Source organism: Phyllosticta capitalensis (assembly GCF_038381095.1).
Source record: "Phyllosticta capitalensis strain CBS 128856 chromosome Unknown BKA78scaffold_5, whole genome shotgun sequence".
NCBI classification, from domain to species: Eukaryota; Fungi; Ascomycota; class Dothideomycetes; order Botryosphaeriales; family Phyllostictaceae; genus Phyllosticta; species Phyllosticta capitalensis.
Genome location: NW_027117443.1, coordinates 700,381 through 726,588, shown reverse-complemented (window position 1 = coordinate 726,588; position 26,208 = coordinate 700,381). Strand labels below are relative to the sequence as shown.

Here is a 26,208-nt window from a genome sequence, read left to right as displayed (position 1 = left end):
TCTCATTGTTCAATTCTTCGATATATACCTGGGCACAATCGGCGCGGCCCGCACACGCGACAAACACGACAAGTTCACGATCTCAAAATTGCAAGCAACACCAGGCGTACATCCAACGAAAATCGACCGCACCTCATTTTTCCTCCATAATTCTTTCAGACTGGATCGAGCCGTACGCACACTGTAAGTCTCACTTGATCTTCCGTCAAACTCAGTCTGGCCAAAATGCAACCTGACGACAAGCCAACCTCGTGGTGGCTTCTGTCCTACCAATATGCCTTCTGGCTCGTCCTTCTTTACTTTTTGCTTCGCCCAATTTGGCGCGCATTCCGCAATCACTCCCCCCTTCCTAACCTCCCTACTCCCCCTCTCCCTAACCCACAACCTCAACACCAAGGCGTCGAGTGCCGTCAATGCTTTCACTGCCGGCCGAGTCAAACCGTCCCTCGCGATTCCGAGAAGAAAGAAGCCCAGCTTTGTCGCCGCTGTAAACGCTACGACGTCAATCCCACACTCTTCGCAAGGCAACGACCGCAACACGATGCTCCGACTCAGACTCGGACTAGTACAATCCAGCGACCATCGCTCCGCCGCGAGCGACAAGACTTCGATATCCGCCAACTTCTGCGACATAGAGACCAACCCAAAGATCCCTTCGTGCAACATCAGGGCCAACCTACCCAGCCTCGCAAGCAGATTGACCGGCCATTGATGGTGCCGTTTGGAGCATTTAGACGCTCGTGTCCTGGTCCTGTCAACAAGGGACTGAATACATCGCGTCTCCGCAATCTGGAGGGCCTGTTGCCAGCGCCTACTCACACGAGGCGGACGGGTACGCCGCCCGTTGAAGAAGTGGATGCGGCGCCTTTTCCTGCAGCTACTCCGGCACCTGCTCAAACGAGGCGGACGGGTACGCCACCCCTGGAAGAGGTGGATGCGGCGCCTTTTCCTGCGGCTACTCCGGCGCCCGCTCAAACGAGGCGGACGGGGACGGCGCCCGTTGAAGACGTAGATGCGGCGCCTTTTCCTGCAGCTACTCCGGCGCCTGTTAAATCGACCAGGAGAAATGTTCCTGCGCCTCTACTTATAAAGCCTGGGCCTCTACCCAAGAAGCGTACGCCACCAGTACCTTCTGACGGCGCCGAGCAGCCAGCGGCTCCCGTTGCGCCAATTCGACCGCGACTTCCTGCTCTTCCCCATGAGTTTCGCCCCCCGTCTGATGCTGTCACTCCGCCAAAGGAAGAATCTCAGCCAGCGGCTTCTGAGGTGCCGACTCAAGCGCGAGTTCCTACTCCCACACCCCTTATCCCTCAAGCACCCTCTCCGTCTGGTGCAGTCGCACTTCCTGTAGGAAAAGATCAGCCAGAGGCTCCCATCGCGCCGATTCGACCGCGACTTCCTGCTCTTCCCCATGAGTTTCGCGCCCCGTCTGATGCCGTCTCTCCGCCAGAAGAACAAGCTCAGCCAGCGGCTTCTGAGGTGCCAACTCAACCGTAAGTATCTACCCCTACGCCCCTTGTCCCTCAATTACCCTCTCCGTCTGGTACTGTCGCTATTCCTGTAGTAAAAGATCAGCCAGCGGCCCCCCTCGCGCCGATTCGACCGCAAGCTCCTACTCCTTCACCCGCTGTCCACGAGTCTCGCGCCCCGTCTAGTGCCGGTGCTCCCCCCTTGACTCAAACCCGAGCCCTCCCAATGGCTGCCGCTCCGCCATCACTGTCCAAGGAACCATCCTCCTGGCATACCAGGAAGCCAACGCGCTTTGAATTATGGGACGCCCAGACCCACGCAGATGCAGATAAATGGACACCGGAACGTGCCCGTGAGCCAATCCGCGATCTTGAAGGCGCCATCATAAGCGACGCGAACGACAAAGTCGAAGGGCAGAGGGAGCAGAAATTTGATAAAAATTGGAGGGCCGGTGGGCACAAGCAAGATGAGCATAAAGAGCATATCGACCACGAGGAAGCCACACAAGCACTGGATCAGGAAGAAGAAGAGGAGGAGCTTTAGAGGAGGTTCTGTAATGTTTGAATGATACCATTTCTTCAGAAAGGTAAGTCTGATTATGACAGTAAGACCGGTGAGTGCTTCCTTCAACAAACAGTGAGTAGAATAATGAGCGAGCTGAAAGAAGTCTCTTTGAACTTAAACAATGCCATTTTCTTTCAAAGACCTCCATATAAATTATTCCTCTCCCCTTGACCCATTATTCTCATGGCAACTCAGTTTCCCTCCAGACACCATCACCATGCACACCGCCGCGCTTCCATTCAGCGTCAGCGAAAAGCTCAGCGCCTTCATCGGCGGCCACTTCCACTTCACACTCGACTTCACGCTCCCCTTCACCATCAGCGACAGCGCGAAGGTCTACATCGGCCTCTTCACGCTCCTCTTCATCCTGATCGTGTCCTGCCTCATCCTCAGCTTCTTCATCTTCATCCTCCCCGCCTTCCTCTGCTGGTACCTCTACGACTACGTCATCGTGCCCCTGACCTACCACTCCCGCCGAACCTACTACCGCTTCTTCCCGCGCGGCATCATCGACCTGTTCATCCCGCAAGCCTACACCAATTGGACCCTGGACATGACCATGCGCCTCCAGGAGCACAGGGCGCGCTTCAACCGCAGGGGCACAAAGGCTCGGCTGCAGCAGGAGACCCCGCTGCAGTCGCCTATTGGTGAGTCGATCCTTGATTCCTTTTACCGTCCAGAGGAGGACTATGCTGAGAAACGGTTGCGCATTTTGCAGCGGAGGGACATGGGCGAGCTGGTTTTCTCCTGATTGGTCAGTGACAGTTTCACCACCACTGGCGATCAACACGTAGGGAGGAGCGTATGCGTCGGCACCGGAGATTTCGAGGGGCATGCATATTGAGCGAAAGGTTTTATATCATCACAACATTGGGAGCGCAAACTTTACACGCACAGTGCGGTAAGTAGCTAGCTACATTTCAGATGGTGGTCTATAGAACTGACCGGGATCGATCGACAGCTAGGCGCTACCCACATTTATCTACATAGGAAATGGAGTTTTGTATTTTTTATTTTTTATTTTTTATTTTTTCCTTCTTGAATTTAACGTGTGCCCCTGATGTGACTCCGTGCCTGTAAACTAAAAGCACAGGACGGCAATCCACCCGAAGCAGCCAGCGACTACAATAAAACAATTGATTCCGTTGCCACAGATTATTCACGAATTATACAGCAAGCAAGGTTTCCAGCGAGTGCGGGGTCAAAGAAAAAGAGGGTTCGACAAAGACGCAAGACGATAAGCGATGCCGTGGACAAAGAGCTAAAAATGGAAGACGGGACAAAGAGGGTTGCGGGACGTCCCCCAGACCCTTACTCGACGTGCATCCGCGGGCTGAGCAGCAGCAGGGTTCTTTCCGTTCTTGATTGCGTCCGCGAGTCGTTCCTTCTCTGGCCAGATGCTTCGCAAAGCCGATGGTCCATGGTGTTGTTTCTCGGGGTTTGTTGCTGTCGCATTGTTGCTGTTGCGATCTGCTTTGTTTGATTCCTTCCATACATCGTTTGTTCTGGTCATGGAATCTCCTGTTCTGCTTCGCGGTTTGAGTTGGCAGAGTATCAAGTGGTCGCGCTTCCCCGCAGAGATTCATTGGGCCTTTTGTTGTTCGTGATTGCGGACAGCTTGGTTGGAGGGCTGAAAACCGGTGGGCACAATCCTCTGTAACGTTATTTGCGCAGCGGACGACAGGTGTTTCCTGTCCACATTTTGACCTGCGTGCATCAGCAAACCAGAAAAACAAGTTTGGACCTTCTGACGGCTTCGCGGCTTCCAGTTGCCATCGCTGGATCGCCCTTTGATTGCTTGATTGGTCCAAACCGGGATGTCTCTGACGTGTTTGCGTTCAAGGGATGCTATCATGGCGTGCGCCGCTCACTTCAAGAGCTTTCATCGAAACGCCGTCGTTGCGACTGATCACCCACGATTTGACCGAAAACGATCCTCGGCTCTGCTCCTGAACTGATCTTGTGGAGACACTCCAACCATGAAGAACAAATCTGATCCAGGAGGCGAGGTGGAGGTATGGATCCAATCCATGCTCACCGGCAAGCGGTACCAAGAGTTTCGCTTTCTTGGAGATGAGCCGCAGTCCAGGAGGGTCATGAAGTGCTACATCGAAGCAGATGAAATGGAAGTCGATGTGTTCGAAGTCTGTATCAGAACACCAGCGTCGTTCGACTTCGGCACCTGGGAATCACTGCGCCACAATGTTTGTATGCCTGTGTTCGGACGACAAGCAACGTACATAAGTGCCGAAGAATTCAAGGAGGCAGGAACCGATATCGTCAGAGTACTCAACTACTCTTTCCAGAGACCAAATTTCTATCCAAATGGCGGAGAAGAACCTCCGTACCAACGTCTAACGTTTGGGTCATTCTGTAAGTGAAAAACGGCAGAAAGCCTTGAACACTCGCTGACTCAAAGAAGATAAGAGCCAGTCGTCGCCGAATTCAGAGGGCACAATTTTCGTTGTCTGTGAAAGATGCGTTGCGGAAGGAGAGAATAAGTTGCATGAGTTTCTAAAGTAACTTCAAGACAACACATTGTCCTGCGCTATAGTGAGAGTTGACCAGAGTCTCAGAGATCTTCAGCCCCCTCCATCGATGGACGGTGAGTTTGAGAGGATGTGTTCAGATCCCGACGAACCCCTACAATTAGCAGACGTGGTGTATGAGTTCGAATTTCATTATCGACCGAAGGGTAGGCTTCATTTCTATCGGTAAAGTACAAGGCTAATGAAAGAAAACAGGAAAGGTCCCGGTAAATAATCTGATGCAAAAGATTGCCAAAACTTTCATTCATGCTTACCTTTCAATAGGGATTTCTAGCAAAAGCAAAGGTGCCCGCTCCGAAGCAGGGGCTACCCTTCAGCGAGGGTTGGTTTTCAATCCCCAATTACCTTGGACAGTCGAATGAATTTCTGGGACAAGTCCTGGCGCGCGTGTATCCAGGTGAATTGAAAACATCTTGCTCAGGAAGAAGCCCAACTGACAGCTCAACGTGCAGATGGACATCCAGAATTGGAACGCATTTTCAGGGACGATCGGGAATCTCTCACGGACGACGAAGAACACGGCACCGGACAAGAGCTCAAGCCATCCAGGCCTCTTGACGTTGATGGGGGAGGCGATCCTGTCTCCGACCGAAAGTCATCGACCATGCGAGAGGAAGCACCGCACGCCCAACTGGGTCTGGACTACCGAATCGAGGCCCTTGATGGGGAAGGCGTGAGAATCAGGCTGCGTAAAATCGAGCGCGAGAAGTTCGAGCTGGAGATGCACCTCAAGAAGTTGCAGGAGGACAAGAAGTGGGAGCGGGCTTGTTGATTTTTGCCGCTCTTTGGCTGGAGCGGATGCAACAGGGATTCGGCTGGTGTTGGGGCAGTTTGAATGAACCAAGCAGGCGGACTCAGCCATTGCTATGAAAGGTGAGATGGAACCATGATCGTGACGGGCATGAGCTGATCGATTGTAAATGATGAAGAGTTCGGGCCTGTCAAGTCTGAAGGGTCAGATCGCAAGAGGTGATTTTGATCGAAATGCGCAACAAAACGCTTCGGGAAGAGCTTCAGAGCTCTCCTTCGCATCGAGATGGAACTGGAGGCTTTCGTAAAACGCTTTTTACTTTGTCTCTTTTTGCCTTCGTTTGTACGGTATGCCTGCCGAGGTGCAAGACGACAGGTTAGGAGAGAAATTGAATGTAGTCACTCGATGGATTGATCGAAAGCAACATGTATCTGGAATTGGGTCAATTTGAATGTGTGAATGGGATTATTGTGGATGCTCCGGAGCTGCTTCCCAGCAGACTGGACTAGGTTTACCTTTGGAGGGAAATGTCATCAGTTCCAGGGGTCTGTCAAACCTTGAGTATAAACCCAGAACTAGAGCCCCACTCTTGAAAAGCCAATTGCGTCCTCTTCATTCCATTTGACCTGATAAGAACGCAATCTTTCTGCGCTCCCAATTACAGGCGCAACCATCACTCTTCCAGTTCTCCTAAAATCTTTTAACATCTTACCGCATTCGAGTCTGCCCACTTCCCAATCCGGCTGAATCCGCGCTCAACAGCTCAGCGTCCCGGCACAACTTACGTCAATCACTTGCAATCATGAGGCATCCTGATGGAATCGAGGTGCAGATTCAAGATGCCATCTTCGGTTGGAAATTGTCCGAGTCCGATTTCCCTGAAAGCCACCGGAAGACCAGGAAGTCTGAAATCGACCGCGAAAGGAGGACTCAGAGGTGTTACATTTCAGCACATGTGGATGGAATTGGTATCAAAATTTCGATAAAAACGTCGAAAGAGTTCGATCTTGGCCATTGGGACAGACTCCGGCAAAGTGTCCAAATCGACGGAGATTGGGACTTTTGTCGTCCAAGGTATCTGACGAGGTCAGATTTGAAGGAGAAGTCAGAGACGGTGTTTGAAGCAGATGGCGGATCCCACAACTCGCGCAAGAAAACCACACTGTATTTTGCAGGATTGCGTAAGAATAGCGCACTACGAGCCATTGTCCCGCATAATGCTGACCATCCAAAAGCAAAAGAAAGACATGGAAGGACACTTCCAGAGTCCACACTACCCTCAACTTCGCAAGGCACAATTGTCGTGACTTGTCAAAGGGTATCGGAAAAGCAAAAGGAGTGCTGCGAGGCCGGGAAAGGTCATGGTCGCCCTGTGGCAAGACCTGATGTCAAAGGTGGTCATTCTCTCTACATCAAGTCAGTATCATTGCACCTTTTCTCTCTGCTTGAACAATATGAAGCTAACTCGTAATTCAGACCCATGTATTTAAAAAAGGATTCCAAGGGCTATTTCGTTCAGTCAATACAAGACGCGTGGGAGGGAAACTTTGACCTGCCATACCAATTCATTTTCTACTACAGATCGCACAGTCAGTCCAAATCTTCTTATGTGGAATTCGCACCGAGCTGACGTCCAAAAACCAGAGCAAGTACAGACATTGTGCCGCGCTCTCGGTCATGAACACCCGCGGAAAAGGCAGAAAATCGAGCCCAAGAACAGCCTCCAGCAAAGCAGCAAGTCAGCACGACGAGGTACTCTGACCACAACTTGTGTGGAAGAACATTTTGACTGACAAGTTCGAATTAGCTGTTCTGTCAGACGATGAGGAGTACGCGACGCTAACAAAAAAAGAGGAGTCCCCTGCCCCTGAGTCCAGGGATGGTCCAGGAAAAGCCTCAGACTCGCCGCAAAACCCCACAAGAAAGTCAATCCGTGATGTCTCAAGGAAGCCTCGAATCACAAAAGCGACCCGGGAAGATATGGAAAACCCAGATTTCAGGAACAAAACCTCAACTTTTGAGCCGAAGCCAGCTGACTTGGACAAAGCATCGGACAAAGTCAAGGAAACGCAGACCGATGTTTTTGTGTCAAAAAATAAAGACAATCCAACAGCGATATCCAAAAAGGAGTCCAGAAGTGACCGCAACAATCCCTTGGTCATCGAGTCCAAGGATGACGCAGAAAATTCGATCAAAAAGGAGCCAGGGAGTGACTGCCTGAACCCTGTTGTCATCGAAGATGCCATCGCCGACTCTGTCAAACAGGAGCTCAACCCTGGACCATCGAAGAGCGTTGATAATCAGTTCGACGACACTGATGAAGAAGAATTGAAGCTGAGACTGAGATTGCACGAAATAGAGCGCCAGGAGTTGGAGCTCAAACTACGCCTCAAGAAGCTCAAGAGGAAGTCTTAACATGTTTCTGTCAATTTCTTTTTGGTGCCAATGCCGGGGCCATGTTACTTCGATGAGGGACAGGAGTCTTTTTGGCTGGGGTGTGTTTGAACGGTGCACGTCGAACCAAATTGCGGCCAAGGGAAGGAGTAAGCTCCCCCGCAGAGGGTCTTGAAGAGAGCAGATGGTTCTGACGGGCCTCCAATGTTATGTTTTCTCGGTACAATGGTTGGAGTCGTATCCACACTCTCCATTGCGTCAGTAGAGACGTCACTCATTTCGTTGCTAGACCTAAACCTCCCATGGCATCATCCCGTGACGTAGCAATAGGTACGCACCTATTTAGTTAGCTGCTCTGCTCGCTCCGGCAGAGATCAATCCATTCGTTTTCCTCTACATTCGCCCAACAACAGGGATGGTGCAAAAGCTGCTCCCTCTGACATTCGACACTACTCGGTGTTCCCTTTTCATGTATTCCTTCCTCTTATCAGTGTTCTCAAAGATATATTGTGCTCGGGATATGGATGGAATCGACCAGGTTTCTCGGACGTGCAGTGCTCAGGGGTTCGCCGACACGCAGGTGGAGGCGCTAATTGCAACCCAACGAGCGAAACTTCTCCCGTATGGATTTCCGGAATCTAGGAGAGTAGACTCAGTCGAGTATTGCGGGTGGGTAGGGCCGGAGCGGTTGACCTCCATCTGCCGGTACGAATAGAGGGGAATCAGACTGTCTTCGTAAATTGAATGTTAGCGTTTTCCACCTGAAAACAATCGAATGAGTGACGCACTGAGTCTACCTGGCGGTATACAAGGTACTTAGCGCTCAAGCTGAGGCTGTTGCTCAACATTCTGTGCGCGTGGTTGCGTCGCGTTGTGCTGCAGAAGGAAGGTCGGAGCGCCGGCTGGTGCAGCGGTAGTTGCTATGTCAAAGCCCACAATGGGCTGCGGGATGAAAGCTTCAGGTCGCGTGAGGTGGCTTCGAGCGAAAGCAAGTGGAAGGTCGAGGCTGGGGTGGATGTTGAGGTGAAGTGGCAGCGGCGGCAGGGACGACGACGACAAGAGCCCGCGGCGACAGCAACACCATGAAAGCATCATCACACGCCGACGCTCAGCGCTGCCACCACCAAGCCTCCAGCACCTCCAGCCCCTCACCAGACGGTCTTTATTAATTAAAAACTCCAGTCCACTTCCATCAACCACCAGTCAAGTCTCCCGCGGCGGTGCGGTTGAAGTCGTTGGCTTATGATACTGCATATTGGTTGAGGTAGGGTGGGCTCTGTTGACTGGTGGTTGAGGGTTCAATCCTCGGCTGAGGAGTGAATCTTCAGCCGAGGATTGAATCTTCGAGGCTAAAGTGGGATTCTGGGGGCCGCCGAAGCCTCGAGGCGGGCAGAGTAGGTCCACAGTGACCGAACTGTTTTGTCCTTTTTTCCTCTCTGGTCTTCCTCCCTCCCCTCTCCAGTTTTGCACTCTACCTACCTTTCGTTTCACTCGTCGGTTGGTTGATGAGACTGTCCGCTGAGCTTGCACGGTCGCTGGGTCTTGTCTGCCTGGCAAGTGTTGCAACGCGTGGTGTTTACCTGCCCGTGAAGAACCCAGGAGGGCAGCTTGGGACTGGAAATGAACAATTCCACCACTAACTAAAGAATCAAACTCGAGCCCAGCAGCTTGTCGCCTTCACAGGCGATGACTGCACTCATACAAGCCGTTTTCCGCTCCGCTTTCCATGGCCCACCTTACCCCTGAGTTCTTGATCAGGACAACGCCAGTGCTTCATGACCATAAATTGAGATTCAATGATTACCCATGGCGATTAGAACGTCATTTAGTGCAAAGTAAGTTCAATGTCTCAGTCGTTGATGGACGATGCATGCGCACATGCGACGGATTCACTTCACGCGTCCACATTCATAGCATTCCAATGAGTGAAAGTCTGAATTTGGAATCGGCTGATGCCGAAAATCCTCGATCCGAGTCGTGTATTGAGTCGCAATGCGACAAGAAGCAAAACAGATGATGTTGAAAAAACGTGACCCCCAGGACCGGTGCAACACCTGTTGTCGATCGCTGGGATTCCTGCCCGCCCAGGCTTTTGGTGAGATGAGCAGCTTTGGCTCAAGGAAGTAAAGCGATACAGTGAAATTACTGTACATGATGCTCAGAGAGACTAAGGTGTCGATCGAAAAAAGACAAAATCAGCCGCTGTAGTGTAGTGGTGGAGAGAAAAAGGCACATGAAAAGCGCAGGGTGCAAGGACAAATCGCAAAGGGTATCGGAGAATTTGAAATGTAGGCAAAAGGTAGTGAAAACAAGTTGAAAGCGTGCTGGAAAGGGATGCCCGGACGAGAAAGGCAGAGTGTGAAGGAGGAGGGGAGCAGCTCGTCGTCGATCCATCCGTCAATCCAGGGCTCAGAACCCGGAACCGTCCACTGGAGCAACTGAAGAAGTCAGGGCTCAGGGTCTACGACCCGGTCCCTTGTGCCTCAGCCCTTTCGATTCCTCGAACGCCCCTGGTTGATACCGTCCATGCCCTTCTCCGTGGAATCTCTCTTCTTGACGCTCCTGTGCTCATCCTGGAAACCCAGCGTAATGCCGTCTCCAAAGACGACGATGCAGCGGCCGTCCTGGGTGTTTCCTGCCGCGTCGAGGATATTTGCGGTCTCTCGATAGTCCTTTACAGCTCGGCCTCGGCAGGGATTGGGTTTTCAGGCTTTGCCCGCGAATATTTCTTGCTGCCACGCCTGGAGACCGAAGGCCGCTCCTTGTTGATGGCATTTAATCTCTTCCGTGCACTCGCCATTCGACTGGCGGCGGCGCCGAGGTTGCGCTTGTTGACATTGGAGGGGCGCCCCAAAGCGATCGTCCGACTTGCCAAATCAGTCTCCCGGAGCGCGAGGAGGTCTCGTTGACGCTCTTACCTCTCGGCGGCCTTGTCGGTGTAGGACTTTTCGACAGGCTCGTTGAAGAAGGAGAACTCCTTCTCCTCGGCCTCCGAGAAGGTGGTGGTGCTGGGCTTGGGCTTGGGCTTGGACCGCGGCACGCGAAGGAAGGGTCGACGGACGGCCTTGGCCTTGCGATGGGACTCCGGCTCTGAGGTCGGAGGGGGCGGCATACCGGGGAAGGGGGTGCTGTCCCGCGCATGTCTGATGGTGCTGCGGGCAGGGAGCTTCGCCGAGGAGATCTTCCGGGCAGCACGAGCGTCGTCGGGGGAGGGGCGCTTGGTGGGGGCCATAGTGTTTGATTGAGATGGCGAGGGGGAAAGAGAGAGGACGAGGGGCTGTTGTTAGTGGTAGTGGTGGTTGTGGTGGTCGAGCTGGTGACGTCTGGTGGTGAAGCGGCTGGTTAAGCGGCAAGTGCAGACGAGAGTGTGGAAGGGGGAATGGAATGAAAGAGCGAGCAGTGAGCAGGCGAGCCTTTTTGTACTGAACTGCAATCGAACAGTCATCAGCGGACCAGATGTTCACATCATCAGCAGGAGTAGTTCGCTTTCCAGCTGGTCCAAAGCCAAATGCGCCCCTTTCCTCCGGATTGCGGCCTGTGTCAACAAGGAAACCAAAGATTTACACGGCGTTTACGACTCACTCTTCGCAATGGAGAGGCATTGGGACGATGCCGTGGATTGACCAGTAATCGCAAGAGACGAGTAACAATGAAATTGATGGCTAACCACGGCAGAATAGTTACCGTTGTTACCTACCCTGATTTCCCTCACCTTACCAGGATCCAAAGCGACGCACGTGTCGTGAGTAGTCTTAAAACTGTCAGGAACGCCAAACTTGAACTCGAGAGAGCCCATCGTTGGAATCCAATCGTTTCAACCCCTGAAATTGACGAGTGCCTCAAGATTTTCCGCGCGGGCAATGTCGCGTCCATGAGGGCGACACGGTTGATGGGACCCAATGTTGCGTGTTAGAAAACATCTTCGACTGGCCCTAGCGTACTGATCTGACGCTTGCGAGAAGCTTTTGTTTTTGGTTTCTCGTTTCTGGTTCGTGGGGCTGACGGGGCAACGCCTCAGTTTTGGCGTGAGAAATCGACATAGAAAGCGGTGGGACCAACAGCTACTCGAGCTGCAAGAGCAATTAAAACAGTGGATGTGGCGGTGTAGCAGGGTTCTCAGTCGTGGTGACATGGTTGGGAAGCTTGAGTGTCAACTAAAGAGATGGATCTCCTGGTTCGGCTTCGGACCGGTCCGGCAGCATCGACATGGTCGACGGGTTGAGTCACGGGGGTTATGTTGGAGCCAAGATGTTGCGAACCAAGTACCGGATAGCAGGGAACGAGCCCCCATCCTCGCCGGAGTGATCGCATTGTGATCCTTGTCGAAACGGGCATGCATGATCGGTGGCATAATGCGTCGCCCCATTGTCGTCTTGGATGACATTCTCAACATCCATACTGGTTTTTTTGCTGGAGGCTGTGTTCCATGAAGAGTAGGAAACAATATCCTTGCGCACAATGCGAGTCGCGGTTCCACCGCCAGCACCAAGTCCCAATTGACATTCGAGTTTTGGCCGCATCTCACATTGTCGCAGTTGACATAGCTCGTCCGTGACTGCTCTGGTGAGCCTTTGGCTTAGTAATTGCCGCTGGTCCTCCCATTGCCATCGTTTCCTTGTGGTTCGGTTTTGGACAGCGTTTTCGATTTGTCGTGGAGTATCCAAGTACCAGATCACCCACAATCGTGTGATACGAGCAAAAAGTAGCGCAGGAGGGGCACAGGCGTCGACGCACCGATCAACGAGACTGTCGATGGTGTAGGGAGCGGCGGACAAATAGGGACTTCTGAGCACATGTAGTAGGTGTAGTAGGGTTGAGGCGAGGGGCTATAAAATAGGCACGCGAAGAGTGCTACGCTCAGTCAGAGTCTGCTCAATTGGAGAGTTGATGATCTTAAGAGGGTAGATTGGACGTGGCGTCTTACATGGGCACGAGAAAGGCATCGCCGGCGTTGGATACCTTGGGTCTTGAAGGTCAAAGTCAGCCTCTTTCATTCGATGCTCGCGACAGAAAACGAACCTCCAATCCTGAGCCATAACCATCCGTCTGTAGCTCTCAACTTCCTCGGCACTTGCCTCGCGTTCTTGCTGACGCTGAGTCTTCACTAGGTCCGGCTTCTTAGCCTCCTTGCGCCTGACCCATCGCGCGAAGAAGACTGCGCCAATGGTGCCGATGAAGAAAATGATGATGGTAACACCCAAAAAAATCATAGGCTCAATGCCCAGCTTCTGAACATCGCTTTCGTTCCCGCGGCGTTGTTGGAGGGCAAAGCTTTGGAGTAGCTGTGGCGCGGTGCTGCTGTTCATAGTGTTTTACAGGAGGAGGTAATCAAAGACCAATAGTCAGCAATAGTGGAAATAAGCGACGGACGTTTGCGAGACAGCGGAGAAAGAATGGGTTGTTTGTGAGAATCGGAGTAGACCGGCAAGTGAACTAGGATAGCGACAGCGCTATGACATGGTGATGAACAAAACAGGAAAGATCGAAGGCCCCCGGTCAGCAAACACAGAAGGAGAACAAGAGTGCAGAGTAGGGGAGTCAATTTACAGTACCCAGGAATGCGTGCAAGTCATAGAAAGTCCGGATAACTCATAATCATCGTCTCAACAAGCCCCAAAACGCCTGTAAAGCAACCCACTTGACAAGGGAAAGATCATGGCACAGGAACTTCATGCGCCCTTAGAAGTCGCCACCTCCAAAGTCATCTCCGCCGCCAAAGTCATTGTCTTGCCCGGCGTCGTATCCTTGGTCGTAGACGTGTTCGTCGTGATCATCAATCGCATCTGCAAGCAGCATACCACCGAGCAGACCACCTCCTACACCCAGCGCCGCCGCACCGCCAGCACCAAGACCTCCTGACTTGTGTGGCCGCTGCTGAACGTACTGTTGCGGTGGATAGCCGCCCTGACCGTAGTAGCCCTGTTGCGGGTAGCCATACTGGCCTTGTGGCGGGCCGCCGTAGTAGCCCTGTTGAAGGTAACCGCCGTATTGTGGTTGCTGGTGATGGCTGCTCCCGCCCGCTTTTCCGAGGAGCTTTCCGAGGAATCCGCCTTTTTTGCCCTTTTCTTCCGGTCGAGGCGGCAGCTCTGATTGTCCGTACGGAGATGGTTGTCCATAGCCAGACTGTGCGCCAGGCGCACTGTAGTAGCTGTCGGAAGCTCCGCGGTTGGCGGCGGGAGTGCCGCTGCCACTGCCGCCACCGCGCGCCCTCGCATCCTCTTCCGCTTGAAGCTGACGTGCGAGCTTCTCATCCTCGCTAATATCCGGATGGCTACTTGATGCGCCTGGACCCCAGGGGTTGTTGCTACCGAGGCCCGACTTCTCAGACGGGGCAGGTTTGGCGTCGCCGGAGGAGTAGGAAGGGGGCGGGCCGTCCGGCTCCGCCGCATCGGGTGGAGAGTAGATGGGCTCGGTGGGTTTGTCCCACTGCGACTTTTTGGTATAGATGTTGATGTAGAACCATTCTTTGTACTGGTCGCTCCATTGCGCTTTCCAACCTTCAGGTACTTTGGGAGGCGGCGGGCCCTGCAAGCCAGTTAGATCTTCGCGGGGACGGGAAGTTGCAGCTGCGGGGTATGTAGACGTACTGGTGGCGGGGCGAACTCTGCCATTGTGAAAGTAATCGAGGTTGAGTGGGCCGGTTGATTTGATGGAGTTGCGCGACGAGGTTCCAGAGAGAGAGGGGGTGAAAGAAGGTGTGTCGGAATGTTGGGAAGGATATTTGAGTAAGGAAGGGTGCCGCAGGCAGACGACGGCGATGATGACGACGGCGTTGGTTGGTTAGAAGTGGCGTTGTGGCAGTGCGAGTGCTGTGCCACAGCGGGCAAAGGGTCTGGCGCGCGGTGATGATGGCATAGAGTCGCCCCATCTGACCAACAACAGCCACAGCCTAGGTACTTCCGTTCGCGCTTTTTCGTCCATATCGGATCAAAACAAAGAGATGTTTCCGATTCCCCGGTTCTCTCTAACCTCACCAACGCCATGCTGAAGTATATATATCCTGTACAATGCATACCAAACCATCCAAAAGGAGCACAAAAGGACGACTTCTTCTACCGCCAACTCCGCTTAGTCGACTTCGAAATTTGGAGCATTAATTCCCCAAGGCCACTTTGGATTCACCACCCAGCTGGCAATATCGTCTGCATTGCTGCCTCGCGTGGAGCTCCTCTCACGAAGCTTTCTCCATCTTTGAACGACAACGCGCCGGCCCCCGCGGGGAAAGATCAAAAGATCGGCGCCCGCACCCCCATTGCCAGTCCAAACACAATTTTCCAATTGTCCGTAGGCTACGTTCCGCATGGCTATAGTCGTTGGGCTGTCGTCGTCTTCCCACAATACACGGTATCCGCGATCACCGGGGTAAAATATGCGCACCTCCAAAAAGTCGATCGGGGCTTTGGCATCTTCCAGCATTGTGGTTCGCGCTATTCGCGCCAGCGCCCTATTCGCCGCCTTGTAAACAGAATCGGTATTGTCATAGCGCTGCCGCCAGCGACTTGAGTCGTTGTGGTTGTGCTTGGATGCCCGGTAGTACACCCCGCTGATGTGGATGCTTCGAGCGACATGTACGAGATCTGGACATTGCGACTCAAATACTGCGAGCCCGTATGGATAACTGAGATAGAGGCCATATTTGCGCGCCTGGGCTTGTTGAGTGTGGAGATGCCATTTCAACTCGCGATCCATTTGTCGGTTGGTCAATCGAAGCGCTAGCGGCGAAGCGAATGGCAAGCGGCCTCCTACTGTGCGCGGCTTTCTGTTGGGAGACTGAAGCAGGACGAAGTTGTCGTCAGCGCCATCGCGAGGCATCTCCAGGACTGGCTGAAGCAGGCTGGGTTGGTAGCAAGGCGCAACGATAGGCAGCTGGTTTGGAGGGAGTCCATCCACAGCAGCCTGACCAGACTCGGAATCCGGGTCGCTCGCGTAGCCGCTGTCGCTGTCGCGGAAGACGGCCAGACCAATTCCTGCGTCAAATGCAGAGGCTATGGTGATGTCGTTTTGGTCGAAGAGGGCATAGTCGTATATGAGCAGCCGTAGCTCTAGAGGAAGGTCGAAGAACAGGCATCGGGACTTTGTGGTAGGCATGTTTGCGAGTAGAAGGATCCGAGAGAAGTACAGGCCCAGGGCGAATTCCAAGACCAGATCCAACGAATCCATGAAAGACTGTACAATTCCTCTTCGCCGAGGGTTGCGAAGGGTGTGGTTGGAGGAGAGGGCAGTGCGGAGAAGCGCGCCGCGGCGAGCGCTAACTGATGACGCAGGTGGCCCGTGCCTGAGGTGATCGCTTCCGTCGCTGCCGGAGGGAGATGGTTGCTGCGGCACACGATGCAGTAGTAAATCAATAAACAATGATTTGGCATCTGTAGAGACCTGCACGTTGTTTGTTTGGTTGCCTGTAATTGACGGCTCTTGCATCAATTCTATTGCAGCGGCAAGGAAATTCCCTGCTCAAGTAGCTCGCGCCCTTCACAGCCCCCATTTTGCGGGACTTAGGCTCGAAATATTGGCGCTCTTCGCCTTTCCATCCCAAACAATCTCAGAAACCAACTTGCCGGTCGCTGGGCCATTCTGGATGCCCCAACAAGTATGGCCTGCTGCCATCACAACCTCTTTTATGCTCGAGAGTTCGCCGATAATGGGACCCCCTGAGCCTCGACTCACGTTGGGAAGATAGCAAGCCTGCTTTGCCATGATCTCGCCATCCCGGAGCTCATCGCTGATGGCCGAGACATATTCGATCACGTCTTGACAGCGCTGCTCGTCCACCTCCACCTTATCCGACGTCTTGGGCAAGGGAACTAGACGGTCTCCGTCACCGCAGGCGTAGATTTCCTGGCCAGGGCGAGCGTATATTTCGGGTGCGACAGTCTCGGAAGCCCCTCGCCAGCCACCCTTGCCGCTGCCGTTACTCGAAGGTAGCTCGATGCTGGTGAACAGGGCATAGTTGGAGACGGGGCGGGTGGGCTTGATCACCACGCTGTGAGCGCGCGTTGCTGAGATGGGAGCCTTTGGAAACACGTTTCGGGTCCAGGGGCCTGCAGAGATGACCACCTTGTCTGCCGGTAGTGTCTGTGTCTCTCCGCCGTCTTTTGGTGTAAACGTGACTCCTTCGACGTTATCGCCAGACGATTGAATGTCCTTAACACTGCCGTAAACGATCTTGACACCCTTTTCTTCTGCCAACCTAGCCATGCTAGTAGTGAATTGGTATGGATGTACTTGGGCCGTGTCATCTGGGTCTCCCATGGCATCGTATGATCGAACTCCCTCGGGGACGACCCAATCCAGTTCCTTGGGAACACCTGCGGCGCGCAACCGACCGAGCGCCTCCTGCGTCCGCTTGTGTAAGCTGACGCTCTCGTTCTTTTCTGTACTTGAGGCGCCTTTATCCTGAGCAATCGGACGGCCCTTCATCTCGATTTGTCCGCAGTGTACGCCACGGTAGCCCCAGCGCTCGGCGCCATTGTACTTGTCGGCCAATTCCTTGTGCAGTCGGTATGATAAGGGCACAATACACGAGGGGTATGCCCAGAGTCCGAGCAGGCCGCCAGCCTTGCCGCTTGCGCCGCTGGCAATCTGAGTCGCCTCGAGAAGTGTGATGGTTGTGTTGGCGGGGTCGTATGCGGGATGGTGGGAGAGGAAGTATGCGCTTGTGCTGCCAATGATGCCGCCGCCGATGATGACAATGTTTTTGGGAGGTTGATCGATGGCCATTTTGATGCCTTGGAAGGGTCGTAATACAGCCACACTGGATTACTGAGTACTCAAGAGGAGGAGAGTCGGAGAGTCGAGCGTGTGGCTTGCAAAAGGTAGCGCGTTTTTTGGTGGCGGCCGTTAGCATGCTGCGGGCCACCCGATGTTTCTACTGACCAGGGTCCCCCACTGACGTCACGGCAATAACCTCATTTCGACGACATCCAGTCCAACACCCATCACACCTCCATCTCCTGATGACCAAAACACCATGCTCCTTCCCAGTGGACTTCAGGAAAATCGTCTTGCGAAAACATGCTCAATATCCCCTAGAGTCGGTCGCACCTCTTCATTGTTCGTGTTCCGCAGATGTCAGAGCCTCAAGAGCATGGCAACGGGGCGGACACATCAGATCCAGACGTGCCTGAGGCTCCAACTTTGGTCCTTGTCACTGGCACTGCTGACGTGGTTGCGCAACACTTTCTTCTCATTCAAAGCACGCGGAGCACGATTATCTCTCGTCTCCTTTTCATCCGTGGAAATGGCTCTGGTCGGTTCGTTTCCAGGGAAAAGCATCGCCGGCGTGCACCGTAAGGAAAACCCAAAGTTCAATTGCTTGGCCGATTATCGGACATTCAAGAGAAATCCGCACGTGGTTGCTTTAGGTCCAGCAAATGCTGATGTGGGGGAAAAGCAAAAGAGCATTCAATTTCCAGTCCATCACAGTACCCAAACTAGTTCGACACGCCAGCGGGTAGCAAGCTATTTGCCCTACACGACGTTGCCCCGAGGCTACTCAGCCTTGGTTCGCTGACGCGCTGCTAGTTGCAACCTCAACGTGATCTCTTTGCGACCGATAGCCACCTCTCTACGGGCTAGCTCGGCCTCTTTCTGCGCCTCTTTGCGCTCGATCTCGGCTTCTCTCTTCGACACCTCAAGCCAAACCAAGCCCAACTTTAACTCCTCTTCCGTCTTGTCGTGGAAATCGTGAGAGGTTGAAGCTCGAGGCACGGTTTCAGCTACGGGACTGGTCTCGTCGGCGGTGATGCCGACGACTCTGCCGCCCTGAGTATAGTCAAATTCAACCGACTCGATTGGAAACATCGAATCCTCCCTCGCCGAGGCAGGACTGTCGCGAGGCTCTTCTTCAACTGCCTTTGCACGCTTGTTTGCACGTGCGGTCTCCTTTTCAAAGTCGTCATCGGAGAGCTGACGGCCACGCTTTGTCTCTCCAAGCCGAGGCGAAGACGGGCCTGACTTCGGTGTCGGAGATGGAGGGCTCGCTGAGGGGGCCGGTAGAGAAGAGAATAAGTCAAAGTATCTGAACCTGAGACCAAGTGTTTTGCGCTGAGCTAAATCGTTGTTCAGACACCCGCGTGCCAACAGAAAGATGGTCTCTTACCTCGCGACCGATATCGAAATTCAAAAACAAGCGGCCGGCTTTTTTCTGCAAGCTTCCAATTTTCATCTACGACAGAAGCTGTTTCTTCGTTTCCAAAAATGGGTCTGTTGTAGAGTGTTAGCGATGCATAAGTCTTGGGGCTTACGTCTCAAGACATACTGTACTCGAAAAGGAGGTTCGTCCGTGTCGCTTCGCTCTGGGAGCATCGGGGGCCCAGTCATTCGTGGCAGACAAGTTCTCGACGACTTTACCACTTGCTGACAGGTGACTCGGATGGCTCCTTTTTCTTGGGACTGAATATCTCGCTCCGACAAAGTCGATTGCTCTGTGCTGCTGTAAGATTCCAATCGCATGGCTGACTTTCCACACAGTGCATACCATTTCGGGCAAAAGAGAGAAGCGCAGCGACCGACCGCCTCTCATCATCCGAGGAGCTGATGCTGTGGTCCTTGTTGATTTCGAACGCGACGTCGTCGCGGCCTAGTTCACGAGCACGACGTATCTGTCTCTTAGACACATAATAGGAGCGGCTGAAGTCCCAAGTGTCGTCGATGGTTACGTAGAAACGCAGCTTGGACGACGAATCGACAAAATCGCTGAAGCGATTGCGGATCTTAACGACAAGGTGGAACACGTCGTTGTCGACGGCTTCAATGTAGCAAGTCCGTTGTCCGTTGTCCTCGTGGTCCTCGTGGTCCTCGTGGGTGGGGTGACCGTAGAATTCTGGATACGGCCTTCCGGAGGCAGAGATGACCGACACCTCGATTCCGCTGTGGTGCTTCATCTTGCAAAATCTTCCGACGCTCGCCGAGGGATTGCTTGCAAAGACAGAGAACGACGGGCTACCAGTGACGCGGGGGTGATACAGCTAAGGTGTAGGAGGACAAAGGCTTTTGAACGGATATCCTTTCTCCGGTATTAGCTGGTAGTTCCTTCATGTTCATTGTGAAGGGATCCAGGCAAATTTCTTATGCAGCGCTTTGCATAATACCTTACCATGGGTGCCTGTGCTCTCCCAGTTTATTCTCACTGCTACTTGGTTCGTGCACGCTAATACTTCCCAGATTGCCATGATGGAAATTTCAATGCCACGCGGTGGCATCAAAGCTCTTGTGCTGCCAAACACCAACAACCATGTCCTTGGAAACAGATACATGCCTCGCTCAGCGTCTCGCTTCGATTTACCGCATCCATCACGGGGCTTCATGTTCGCCGGGTGATGCGTCGAAAGCTAAAGCGACTCCCGTCTAATTGTTGCTCGGCAATGGCTCCAACTGAGTATGTCCACCAGGGAAGGTTGTCGAAAATACCTTTCTTGCGAAAGGCGCTCTCCAAACTATAGAACGACATCCATTTGGCCCGGAAGATTGCCAATCCATGAGAGAGCTCGTGTCGTGAGACTTGGACGGCTGTCTCCAAACGTGGGGTTTGTGGTAGCTGTCAGCCGACAACTGCAGCAACTTCCCCGGACGCAATCCTTCTGTCGCAGACACTGAGTACCGCTGTAACCAATGAATGCGATTCAATCGACCATGCTCGACCGTAGAGTATAGATCGCTGGAGCTCAATGCGCAGGCGGTTGGGCATCATTCCACCTCCATGCGTATGATGGTCGACAGACAAGCCTTAGGGGCGTGTCCGCGAGACGAATCCAATGCTCATCGTGCCAACCAGAAATGGTGACGAGTGCTCGAGACCGACAGTCTGGTTGGAGCATAACCGACAAAGAGCCAGGTGTGGCAGAGCCACTCGCAGGACCAGATGATCGAAGCCTTGCGCTTCCGTAGGCGAGTAGGGTGATGGAGGCGCTATATAAAAAAGCGATTTTCGATGCCAGCCCCCATCGGAAGCATCCGGGACCTAACTCGGCATTGGCTCTTGGCTGATTGAACGCCACAAAGTTTGCGGCACCTCCGGCCCGTCGAGGAGATGGAAGAGGCCAGAGGCAGAGAGTCGAAGGCACAGCACAACGCGTCGTCAATCCATCTTTCTTAACTTTGGGCCTGGGCCTGGGCCTCGTCTGATGAGCAAGCCTATGCAATCGGGCGGGATCGAATCATTCCGACGTGGTTTGTGTTTTCCCACGCCAGGGCTGTCCGCAACCTCAATCAGGCCAAACCCAGTCTCAGGGTGCCCCTCGTGAAGCTACCAACGAACAGGAGTCACCACAGACCGTCTGTCGGCATTCGGCACGGTCAAGAGGATAGGAGCATGGTTTGGGCGCAACGGGCGCAAATCATGCGAGGGACAAGGGGTGCGTAGGTATCACCATTGGCCGCAAGACAGGAATACGACAGCAATTGACGCGCTCGATAGGTGCTGTTTGGAATGCTGTAATTCCTGCCAGTTCTTACGACAAGTTTGTGATATCGCGTCGGAGACGTAGTCGGTCAGAAGCAGTAATGATCTATTCTAATTAATAGCCACGCTTCCGCCTTTTTGTCCGCCTATGCATCTGGTGGTCCTCGGGTAATGGACATGAAGAGCGCCGTTTCCGGCGGGGTGTGTCGCTCTCTGTCCCGACCAGTGCGGCATCATCTGCAGCAATTGGTGGAGTACAGGGACCAGCATGGTATGGTCGCCGGTCCTGACCGTCCTGAGCATCAACCCCTGAGAGGGTATCGCTTAGCTTCCAGTCCACCGAAAGCTGACAATGCGCGTGTGTACCTTGGGAATGGAGCGGACCGTCGTTGTTGTTGACTGGGAGGGAATCGTGGGAACTGGACTCAAAAGGTCCGTCGAGAATCCACTGCCGATCCAGGTGCTGTGGGAGATCCAAGAGTTGTGCTAACAGGACTTGTTACTTTTGGACGTCCAACACGGGATGCGGCAACTACCTTTCGATCTGTACCGGAACGAAAAGACATAATCCTCGCGAGCTTCGGTCTCGACGGAGCCAAGTCGAGTCGCTTGACCAGTGTGAACCAGGCCGGGATCGCTTTTGTCGCAGGGCTGAAGTCCATGATCATCCAGTATCCGATCAACCGGCCTGCAGGTATCATTCAGTTGGAGGGATCAAGCTCAATGCGTCCATACCCACTCAACGTAAACGCATGGCTGTTCAGGCAGTGATGCCAATGACTGAGGCGCCCCTGGATACAGGTTGCAAACACATCGCCGTATCCAGTTGTCCCTCCTCCGACAAACGACCCGGATCTCGCACCAGCGCCTGCTGGTCAGCACTGTCTCTGGTGTCACAGAGCCAGCAGGTGCTCCTTTGTGGATGAGCTCGTTAGCGCCCCGCTTGCAGGTCTGCTTCCACTCACTCACTTTGTGCAAACCCGAGAGTCGTTGCAAGGTGCTGGTCCTTGACCTGCAGGCGGAACTCCGTCTTCGCCTGATCCTGTACATCTTTAAGGACGTACTGGGGGGAACAAAAATACCAGTCTCCGTCGATCTGGACCTCCAGCTGGAGCATTGCCGCGTCGCGGAAGTCGAAGTACTTTTGGACCCACACGACAATCTTGAACTGATCGCCAGCGACTGGTTCAAAGTAGCAAACATGTTGCCGTTCCGCAGATCCATTCGAGGGAAGCTCGTGCTCATGGTACCTCTTCCCAGTGGTGGTCGACTGGACCGAGACTTCAATGCCGTCATAATCCAACATTTTGTCGTTGATGTTGGCGTACCACTATGGCGAGGAGGACGTCGGCGAAGGTGGAGACGGAGACGGAGACGGAGACGGAGACGGAGACGGAGGCGTTGGCGTTCGCGAAGGGGGCGGTTGGGGGGTTGGGGGAGGTGTTGGGTAGGGCGGCGGCCCTGGCCATGCCCTAGAATTTAAGTCTTCGACTCCGCGTTCCCCCACACCATTGAAAGACGGGACAACATGGCAGTACATCATCGCGAACGAAACAGGGAAAGGAGACTCTCAAGGCTTGTGTGAGAGGGCATCGCCATTGATGTCGGCGAGCTTTTAGTTAATTCCGGTATCATCTTCTTCATGACCTAGACTTGCCGTGTCGCGTTGCCATGCGGAGGAGCTGGATAAGGTGGGAAGGATTGCAGGCCCGAACAAGCACTGCTCGACATACATGCCTGGACGTTGTTCGTCCAGGAGCGAATATGGGAGACCGAACCCTAGACGAAATCCCATGCCCCCTGTCGAATCATGCGCCACATTTCTAGGCTGCATATAGTTAAATTGCTTCGCTCAGCGGTCATCCTAGTTCAGTAAGGGGTAGCAGAGAGGTAGGAGTAGGGGGTAAGAAAGGAGGAATAGAGAAGGGGGTGTTTCTTACTTTTGATGTTTTAAGGGGAGGCTGCTCTTTAAAGTCGGAAGTGATTTTCTCTTATAGGGGCTGGCCAACCGCTCTCGCTGATTGGTGGATTAGTCTATAGCGTAAGGAGCAACAAGATCAACACATTACAAACTAAAGCAGATGAAAAAATAGGCTGCGTAGAAACTAGACAGGCCTTCAGATTAGAGTGGTAAGAAATGCAACATCCTATAACTATTACGCAATATTGTTGCGCAATGCGACGCAACTTACTATAATAGAGCTTTCTAATAGGCGTAGGGGATGTTAGAGAAGTACGTTCCTTTTTTTTTTTTTTTTTTTCTTCTTCTTCAAGCCTGTGACTATAGTAGAAGACATGAGCACTAAGGTTGGTGGTCGAAGTCGGTAAAAGTAGTCAAGGTCGGTAGCTCCGCAAAAGTTGGCTGCGCAAAAGGGTGCGACAAAACTACCCACCGCGCCCGGCCATGCGGCCGCGCGGGCCAAGGTGAGTCAAACCACCCAACCTATGTATTAATTTCTGATTTATCATCACTACCAGCAATACCACATAAAATGTATGGTACCTATGGTTGCGCAGGGTGGTGTCTGCTGCTGGCAAAAAATCCGATGGCAAAAAAACCAACCTGGACCGTCCGGCCGCACGGCCGCGCGCGGAGGGTGGTTTTATTGCATCCACGCAAAAGCTGGCTGTGTGAAGCTGGCTACACGAGAGCTTGCTGCACAAGTCTTGCTGCACAAGTCTTGCTGCACGACAGCTGGCTTTACATAACAAGCAGTCAGTCCAACCTACCTGCAATGAGAAGTAAGGTAGTTAGTCCAAACTTGTTGGCACGATGCACACCTACTATTTTTTGGTTGGAATAGTACGCACCTACCATTTTTTGGTTCCTGCCCGGGTGGCCACGACTTTCTTGCCAGTGGGTCTGTGCACACTGCTGGTTGTCCCGTCCCCGCGCGCTGCGCTTTTTGAGGTGGAAGTTCCCCCATCAATCCTAATAGGTAAGTACTTCTACAGAGATGAGCATTCATTGTCTCTCAAATTTAGCAGCTGCCCAGGCGCTCTTGATCAACACTCTCACGCTAACGAGAATCTACAAGACAGTCACGAGAGTTATAATGTATCGGGTCCTGGTTTTCCATCATCTGAAGGCTAGAGGTGCTGCGCTGTCAGCCATCGACTCAAGTAATAGGGACTTGTGTGTGCCGGTTTGGGTACTTCCAGATACTTCTTTCTCATTGTGAGTGAATGTGCTAAAGTAGGAGCGACAGGCTGGCGTGAGTTGACAAGTTGCTGGTGTGAGATGGCAGGCTGCCCGGCGCGCCGCGCGCTCGCAGAAAGGTATGATCAGGCCTCAAATATCATCCTTTTTCGCTCCGACCCCCAACACACACACACCACTGATCAACCCTTTTATAAGATGGCCCCAAGGACTCACATGCCGGTCATTCTCATGACGTGCCGTTTTGCCTCGACCGAGCATTCGTAGTAGACCTGGAAGCCATCGAGTGTGCCCTCGATGCCCATCTCAGAGCTGACGGCGGCAATAGCAAGTGTGAGGGTCAGAATATCCCCGGCGTTTGTCAGGTACCTTTCCCTCCGAATCTGTGCAATTGCACGTTGCCCCTCAGATTCCTCGTCTTGATCAAGGTCGTGCTGGAAGAAAACAATGACTCCAGGATCCTGCGATTCGAGTTCAAAGACCCGGGCTTGGCCGCTGCTCAAAGCAATGGCGCGTGTGGCAGTAATAATCTCGTCGCGTTCGACCAAGTATCCCTCAGCATTTGGGGTTCCGAAGGCGCTGGCCACGGGTGGCAGTTCGTGCTCTTCCAAGGAACTCTCGCTGCTGGCCACGCTGTCGTCTTGATCCTCAGCCGGGTCATAATTGTTATCACCAGCAGTCGGTGCTTCATTTTCCTTGTTGCTGTCATCTTTCTCTTCGCCCCCCTTGTTCTGCTCCGAGTCGTTCTTTCTGCCGTCGTTTGCATCGTATCGCATCGAAACCAGGTCCAAGGCCTGGAGCTGCTCTGTCAACAACGTCAGCTTGGCAAACCAACGACAGAAGACGCAAACCAACCTTGAGACCGATACCTGAACTCAAAAATGTACGGCCTGCCAGCCTGCTTGTCGCCAGTGGGATCCCACCAGATGCTGGGATCCTGCTTCCAAGCGTCAAAGCCCAGGGGCTTCCAATTCTCCCAAGGGATTTCGAAACCCTTCTCCAATCTTCCAGCCAGGCAGGGTCTATGCGCATCAGTAAGATATCTCTTAAGAACATGGGACCGGCCTTACTTGACGTATTGCGAAACGACGCGGTGTTCCTCGAGGTACCTGGCCATCCGGGATGCGTGGAGCGCCGGGCTCCTCGTCGGCAGCACGCAAATCTCGTCGTCGGGGATTCTGGCAACACGCTGAGCAATTACCGTGATGAGATTTTCGACATCGACGTGCAATGGCTCCGACGAATGGGCCCTGCCTTTGCCCTTGCCCTTGCTCTCTTCTGCGCCAATGTCAGATCATCACTGCTTCCAGCGCTGCACTTGTGCCAAGCTCCATACGCACCAACTTTCTCGAAGCGCATCTCGTACTTGTTGCCATTGTCGTAGTCGACGTCAAAGAGGACCTCGCCGACCATCGAGCCGCCGTCTTGAGCCCGCTCCAGCTCCTTCTTCGTCACGCAGGCCGAGTAGCCAAACTCCCACTCGTTGTCGATGGTGACGTACAGCCGCAGTGCCGCCGCGTTGTGCATGTCGAAGCTCTTCATGATCCTGATCTTGATCTTGAACATGGTGCCGGTACGCGCCTCAATGTAGCATGTGGACTTGTGGGGTTCGAAGTGAGGCGTGTCTTCCTTAGCTTGCCCTTGCTCGGCCAACCAAACACGATAGCGCTCCAGTAACTCCTGCAAATTGTGTATTTCTTCGGGTAAAGGAAAGCGTTCGCCCAAAGGAAAGCGGGGCTCTGGGGGCTTTTCTTCCGGTGGCTCTTCTTCCTCCTTCTCAATGAATTCCTCGTAGACGGCGTCTTTGGCGTTGTCTCGCGCCTCGATCCAGACTCCGATGCCGTCGAGGTGCATGGTGGTGACGAAACGATGGTGTGTGATCTGAATTCCCTAGCAATACAGGTGTCAGTGGAATGTTCAA

The 26,208-nt window shown here is 53.3% G+C and overlaps 13 protein-coding genes across 13 annotated transcripts; 5 read left to right on the top strand and 8 right to left on the bottom strand.

The window, feature by feature from the left end:
- Positions 1-225: 225 nt before the first annotated feature.
- On the top strand, positions 226-2,259 carry BKA78DRAFT_343505 (uncharacterized protein; the record flags this gene model as incomplete). The annotated part of the gene is made up of 2 exons (XM_066890427.1): positions 226-1,493; positions 1,656-2,259. The coding sequence occupies 2 exons, from the start codon at positions 226-228 to the stop codon at positions 2,011-2,013; spliced, it is 1,626 nt and encodes a 541-aa protein (XP_066744122.1). The 3' UTR covers positions 2,014-2,259.
- On the top strand, positions 2,252-3,033 carry BKA78DRAFT_379606 (uncharacterized protein; the record flags this gene model as incomplete). The annotated part of the gene is made up of 2 exons (XM_066892944.1): positions 2,252-2,935; positions 2,996-3,033. One exon carries the CDS (start codon positions 2,252-2,254, stop codon positions 2,783-2,785), a length of 534 nt encoding a protein of 177 aa, XP_066744121.1. The 3' UTR covers positions 2,786-2,935; positions 2,996-3,033.
- A 980-nt stretch (positions 3,034-4,013) lies between these two features.
- BKA78DRAFT_295399 (uncharacterized protein) lies at positions 4,014-5,355 on the top strand (the record flags this gene model as incomplete). Its single annotated transcript, XM_066886480.1, has 5 exons — positions 4,014-4,407; positions 4,589-4,729; positions 4,779-4,789; positions 4,848-4,980; positions 5,036-5,355. The coding sequence occupies 5 exons, from the start codon at positions 4,014-4,016 to the stop codon at positions 5,353-5,355; spliced, it is 999 nt and encodes a 332-aa protein (XP_066744120.1).
- A 781-nt stretch (positions 5,356-6,136) lies between these two features.
- Positions 6,137-6,805, top strand: BKA78DRAFT_295398 (uncharacterized protein; the record flags this gene model as incomplete). Its single annotated transcript, XM_066886479.1, has 1 exon — positions 6,137-6,805. One exon carries the CDS (start codon positions 6,137-6,139, stop codon positions 6,803-6,805), a length of 669 nt encoding a protein of 222 aa, XP_066744119.1.
- A 136-nt stretch (positions 6,806-6,941) lies between these two features.
- On the top strand, positions 6,942-7,749 carry BKA78DRAFT_295397 (uncharacterized protein; the record flags this gene model as incomplete). Its single annotated transcript, XM_066886478.1, has 2 exons — positions 6,942-7,086; positions 7,142-7,749. 2 exons carry the CDS (start codon positions 6,942-6,944, stop codon positions 7,747-7,749), a joined length of 753 nt encoding a protein of 250 aa, XP_066744118.1.
- Positions 7,750-10,402: 2,653 nt separating this feature from the next.
- BKA78DRAFT_352633 (uncharacterized protein) lies at positions 10,403-10,960 on the bottom strand (the record flags this gene model as incomplete). The annotated part of the gene is made up of 2 exons (XM_066891389.1): positions 10,403-10,595; positions 10,647-10,960. 2 exons carry the CDS (start codon positions 10,958-10,960, stop codon positions 10,403-10,405), a joined length of 507 nt encoding a protein of 168 aa, XP_066744117.1.
- A 1,300-nt stretch (positions 10,961-12,260) lies between these two features.
- BKA78DRAFT_131391 (uncharacterized protein) lies at positions 12,261-13,289 on the bottom strand. Its single transcript, XM_066882596.1, has 2 exons — positions 12,653-13,289; positions 12,261-12,579 (listed from the first exon to the last, which is right to left on the bottom strand). Exons 1-2 carry the CDS (start codon positions 13,032-13,034, stop codon positions 12,401-12,403), a joined length of 561 nt encoding a protein of 186 aa, XP_066744116.1. The 5' UTR covers positions 13,035-13,289; the 3' UTR covers positions 12,261-12,400.
- A 118-nt stretch (positions 13,290-13,407) lies between these two features.
- On the bottom strand, positions 13,408-14,339 carry BKA78DRAFT_352631 (uncharacterized protein; the record flags this gene model as incomplete). Its single annotated transcript, XM_066891388.1, has 2 exons — positions 13,408-14,253; positions 14,316-14,339. 2 exons carry the CDS (start codon positions 14,337-14,339, stop codon positions 13,408-13,410), a joined length of 870 nt encoding a protein of 289 aa, XP_066744115.1.
- A 457-nt stretch (positions 14,340-14,796) lies between these two features.
- Positions 14,797-15,816, bottom strand: BKA78DRAFT_352630 (uncharacterized protein; the record flags this gene model as incomplete). The annotated part of the gene is made up of 1 exon (XM_066891387.1): positions 14,797-15,816. The coding sequence occupies one exon, from the start codon at positions 15,814-15,816 to the stop codon at positions 14,797-14,799; it is 1,020 nt and encodes a 339-aa protein (XP_066744114.1).
- Positions 15,817-16,197: 381 nt separating this feature from the next.
- Positions 16,198-17,445, bottom strand: BKA78DRAFT_251574 (FAD dependent oxidoreductase; the record flags this gene model as incomplete). Its single annotated transcript, XM_066884665.1, has 1 exon — positions 16,198-17,445. One exon carries the CDS (start codon positions 17,443-17,445, stop codon positions 16,198-16,200), a length of 1,248 nt encoding a protein of 415 aa, XP_066744113.1.
- Positions 17,446-18,117: 672 nt separating this feature from the next.
- Positions 18,118-19,472, bottom strand: BKA78DRAFT_131300 (uncharacterized protein). Its single transcript, XM_066882594.1, has 3 exons — positions 18,986-19,472; positions 18,827-18,930; positions 18,118-18,776 (listed from the first exon to the last, which is right to left on the bottom strand). The coding sequence occupies exons 1-3, from the start codon at positions 19,177-19,179 to the stop codon at positions 18,217-18,219; spliced, it is 858 nt and encodes a 285-aa protein (XP_066744112.1). The 5' UTR covers positions 19,180-19,472; the 3' UTR covers positions 18,118-18,216.
- Positions 19,473-20,782: 1,310 nt separating this feature from the next.
- On the bottom strand, positions 20,783-22,537 carry BKA78DRAFT_131274 (uncharacterized protein). The gene is made up of 3 exons (XM_066882593.1): positions 21,867-22,537; positions 21,664-21,815; positions 20,783-21,613 (listed from the first exon to the last, which is right to left on the bottom strand). The coding sequence occupies exons 1-3, from the start codon at positions 22,421-22,423 to the stop codon at positions 21,243-21,245; spliced, it is 1,080 nt and encodes a 359-aa protein (XP_066744111.1). The 5' UTR covers positions 22,424-22,537; the 3' UTR covers positions 20,783-21,242.
- Positions 22,538-24,065: 1,528 nt separating this feature from the next.
- BKA78DRAFT_313720 (uncharacterized protein) lies at positions 24,066-25,839 on the bottom strand. The gene is made up of 4 exons (XM_066888412.1): positions 25,628-25,839; positions 25,358-25,565; positions 25,143-25,309; positions 24,066-25,092 (listed from the first exon to the last, which is right to left on the bottom strand). The coding sequence occupies exons 1-4, from the start codon at positions 25,827-25,829 to the stop codon at positions 24,500-24,502; spliced, it is 1,170 nt and encodes a 389-aa protein (XP_066744110.1). The 5' UTR covers positions 25,830-25,839; the 3' UTR covers positions 24,066-24,499.
- Positions 25,840-26,208: the final 369 nt, after the last annotated feature.

Coding starts and splice junctions, on each gene's coding strand:
- BKA78DRAFT_313720 (XM_066888412.1), bottom strand. CDS start 25,829: ATGAAGAGCTTCGACATGCACAACGCGGCGGCACTGCGGCTGTACGTC. Junction 25,566..25,627: donor GATGCGCTTCGAGAAAGTTG/GTGCGTATGGAG, acceptor ACATTGGCGCAG/AAGAGAGCAAGGGCAAGGGC. Junction 25,093..25,142: donor GTTCAGGTATCGGTCTCAAG/GTTGGTTTGCGT, acceptor CGTTGTTGACAG/AGCAGCTCCAGGCCTTGGAC.
- BKA78DRAFT_131274 (XM_066882593.1), bottom strand. CDS start 22,423: ATGACGGCATTGAAGTCTCGGTCCAGTCGACCACCACTGGGAAGAGGT. Junction 21,816..21,866: donor CAGCCATGCGTTTACGTTGA/GTGGGTATGGAC, acceptor TGATACCTGCAG/GCCGGTTGATCGGATACTGG. Junction 21,614..21,663: donor GTTCCGGTACAGATCGAAAG/GTAGTTGCCGCA, acceptor AAGTCCTGTTAG/CACAACTCTTGGATCTCCCA.
- BKA78DRAFT_131391 (XM_066882596.1), bottom strand. CDS start 13,034: ATGAACAGCAGCACCGCGCCACAGCTACTCCAAAGCTTTGCCCTCCAA. Junction 12,580..12,652: donor GATGCCTTTCTCGTGCCCAT/GTAAGACGCCAC, acceptor GACTGAGCGTAG/CACTCTTCGCGTGCCTATTT.
- BKA78DRAFT_131300 (XM_066882594.1), bottom strand. CDS start 19,179: ATGCGATTGGAATCTTACAGCAGCACAGAGCAATCGACTTTGTCGGAG. Junction 18,931..18,985: donor GAACCTCCTTTTCGAGTACA/GTATGTCTTGAG, acceptor ACTCTACAACAG/ACCCATTTTTGGAAACGAAG. Junction 18,777..18,826: donor ATTTCGATATCGGTCGCGAG/GTAAGAGACCAT, acceptor ACAACGATTTAG/CTCAGCGCAAAACACTTGGT.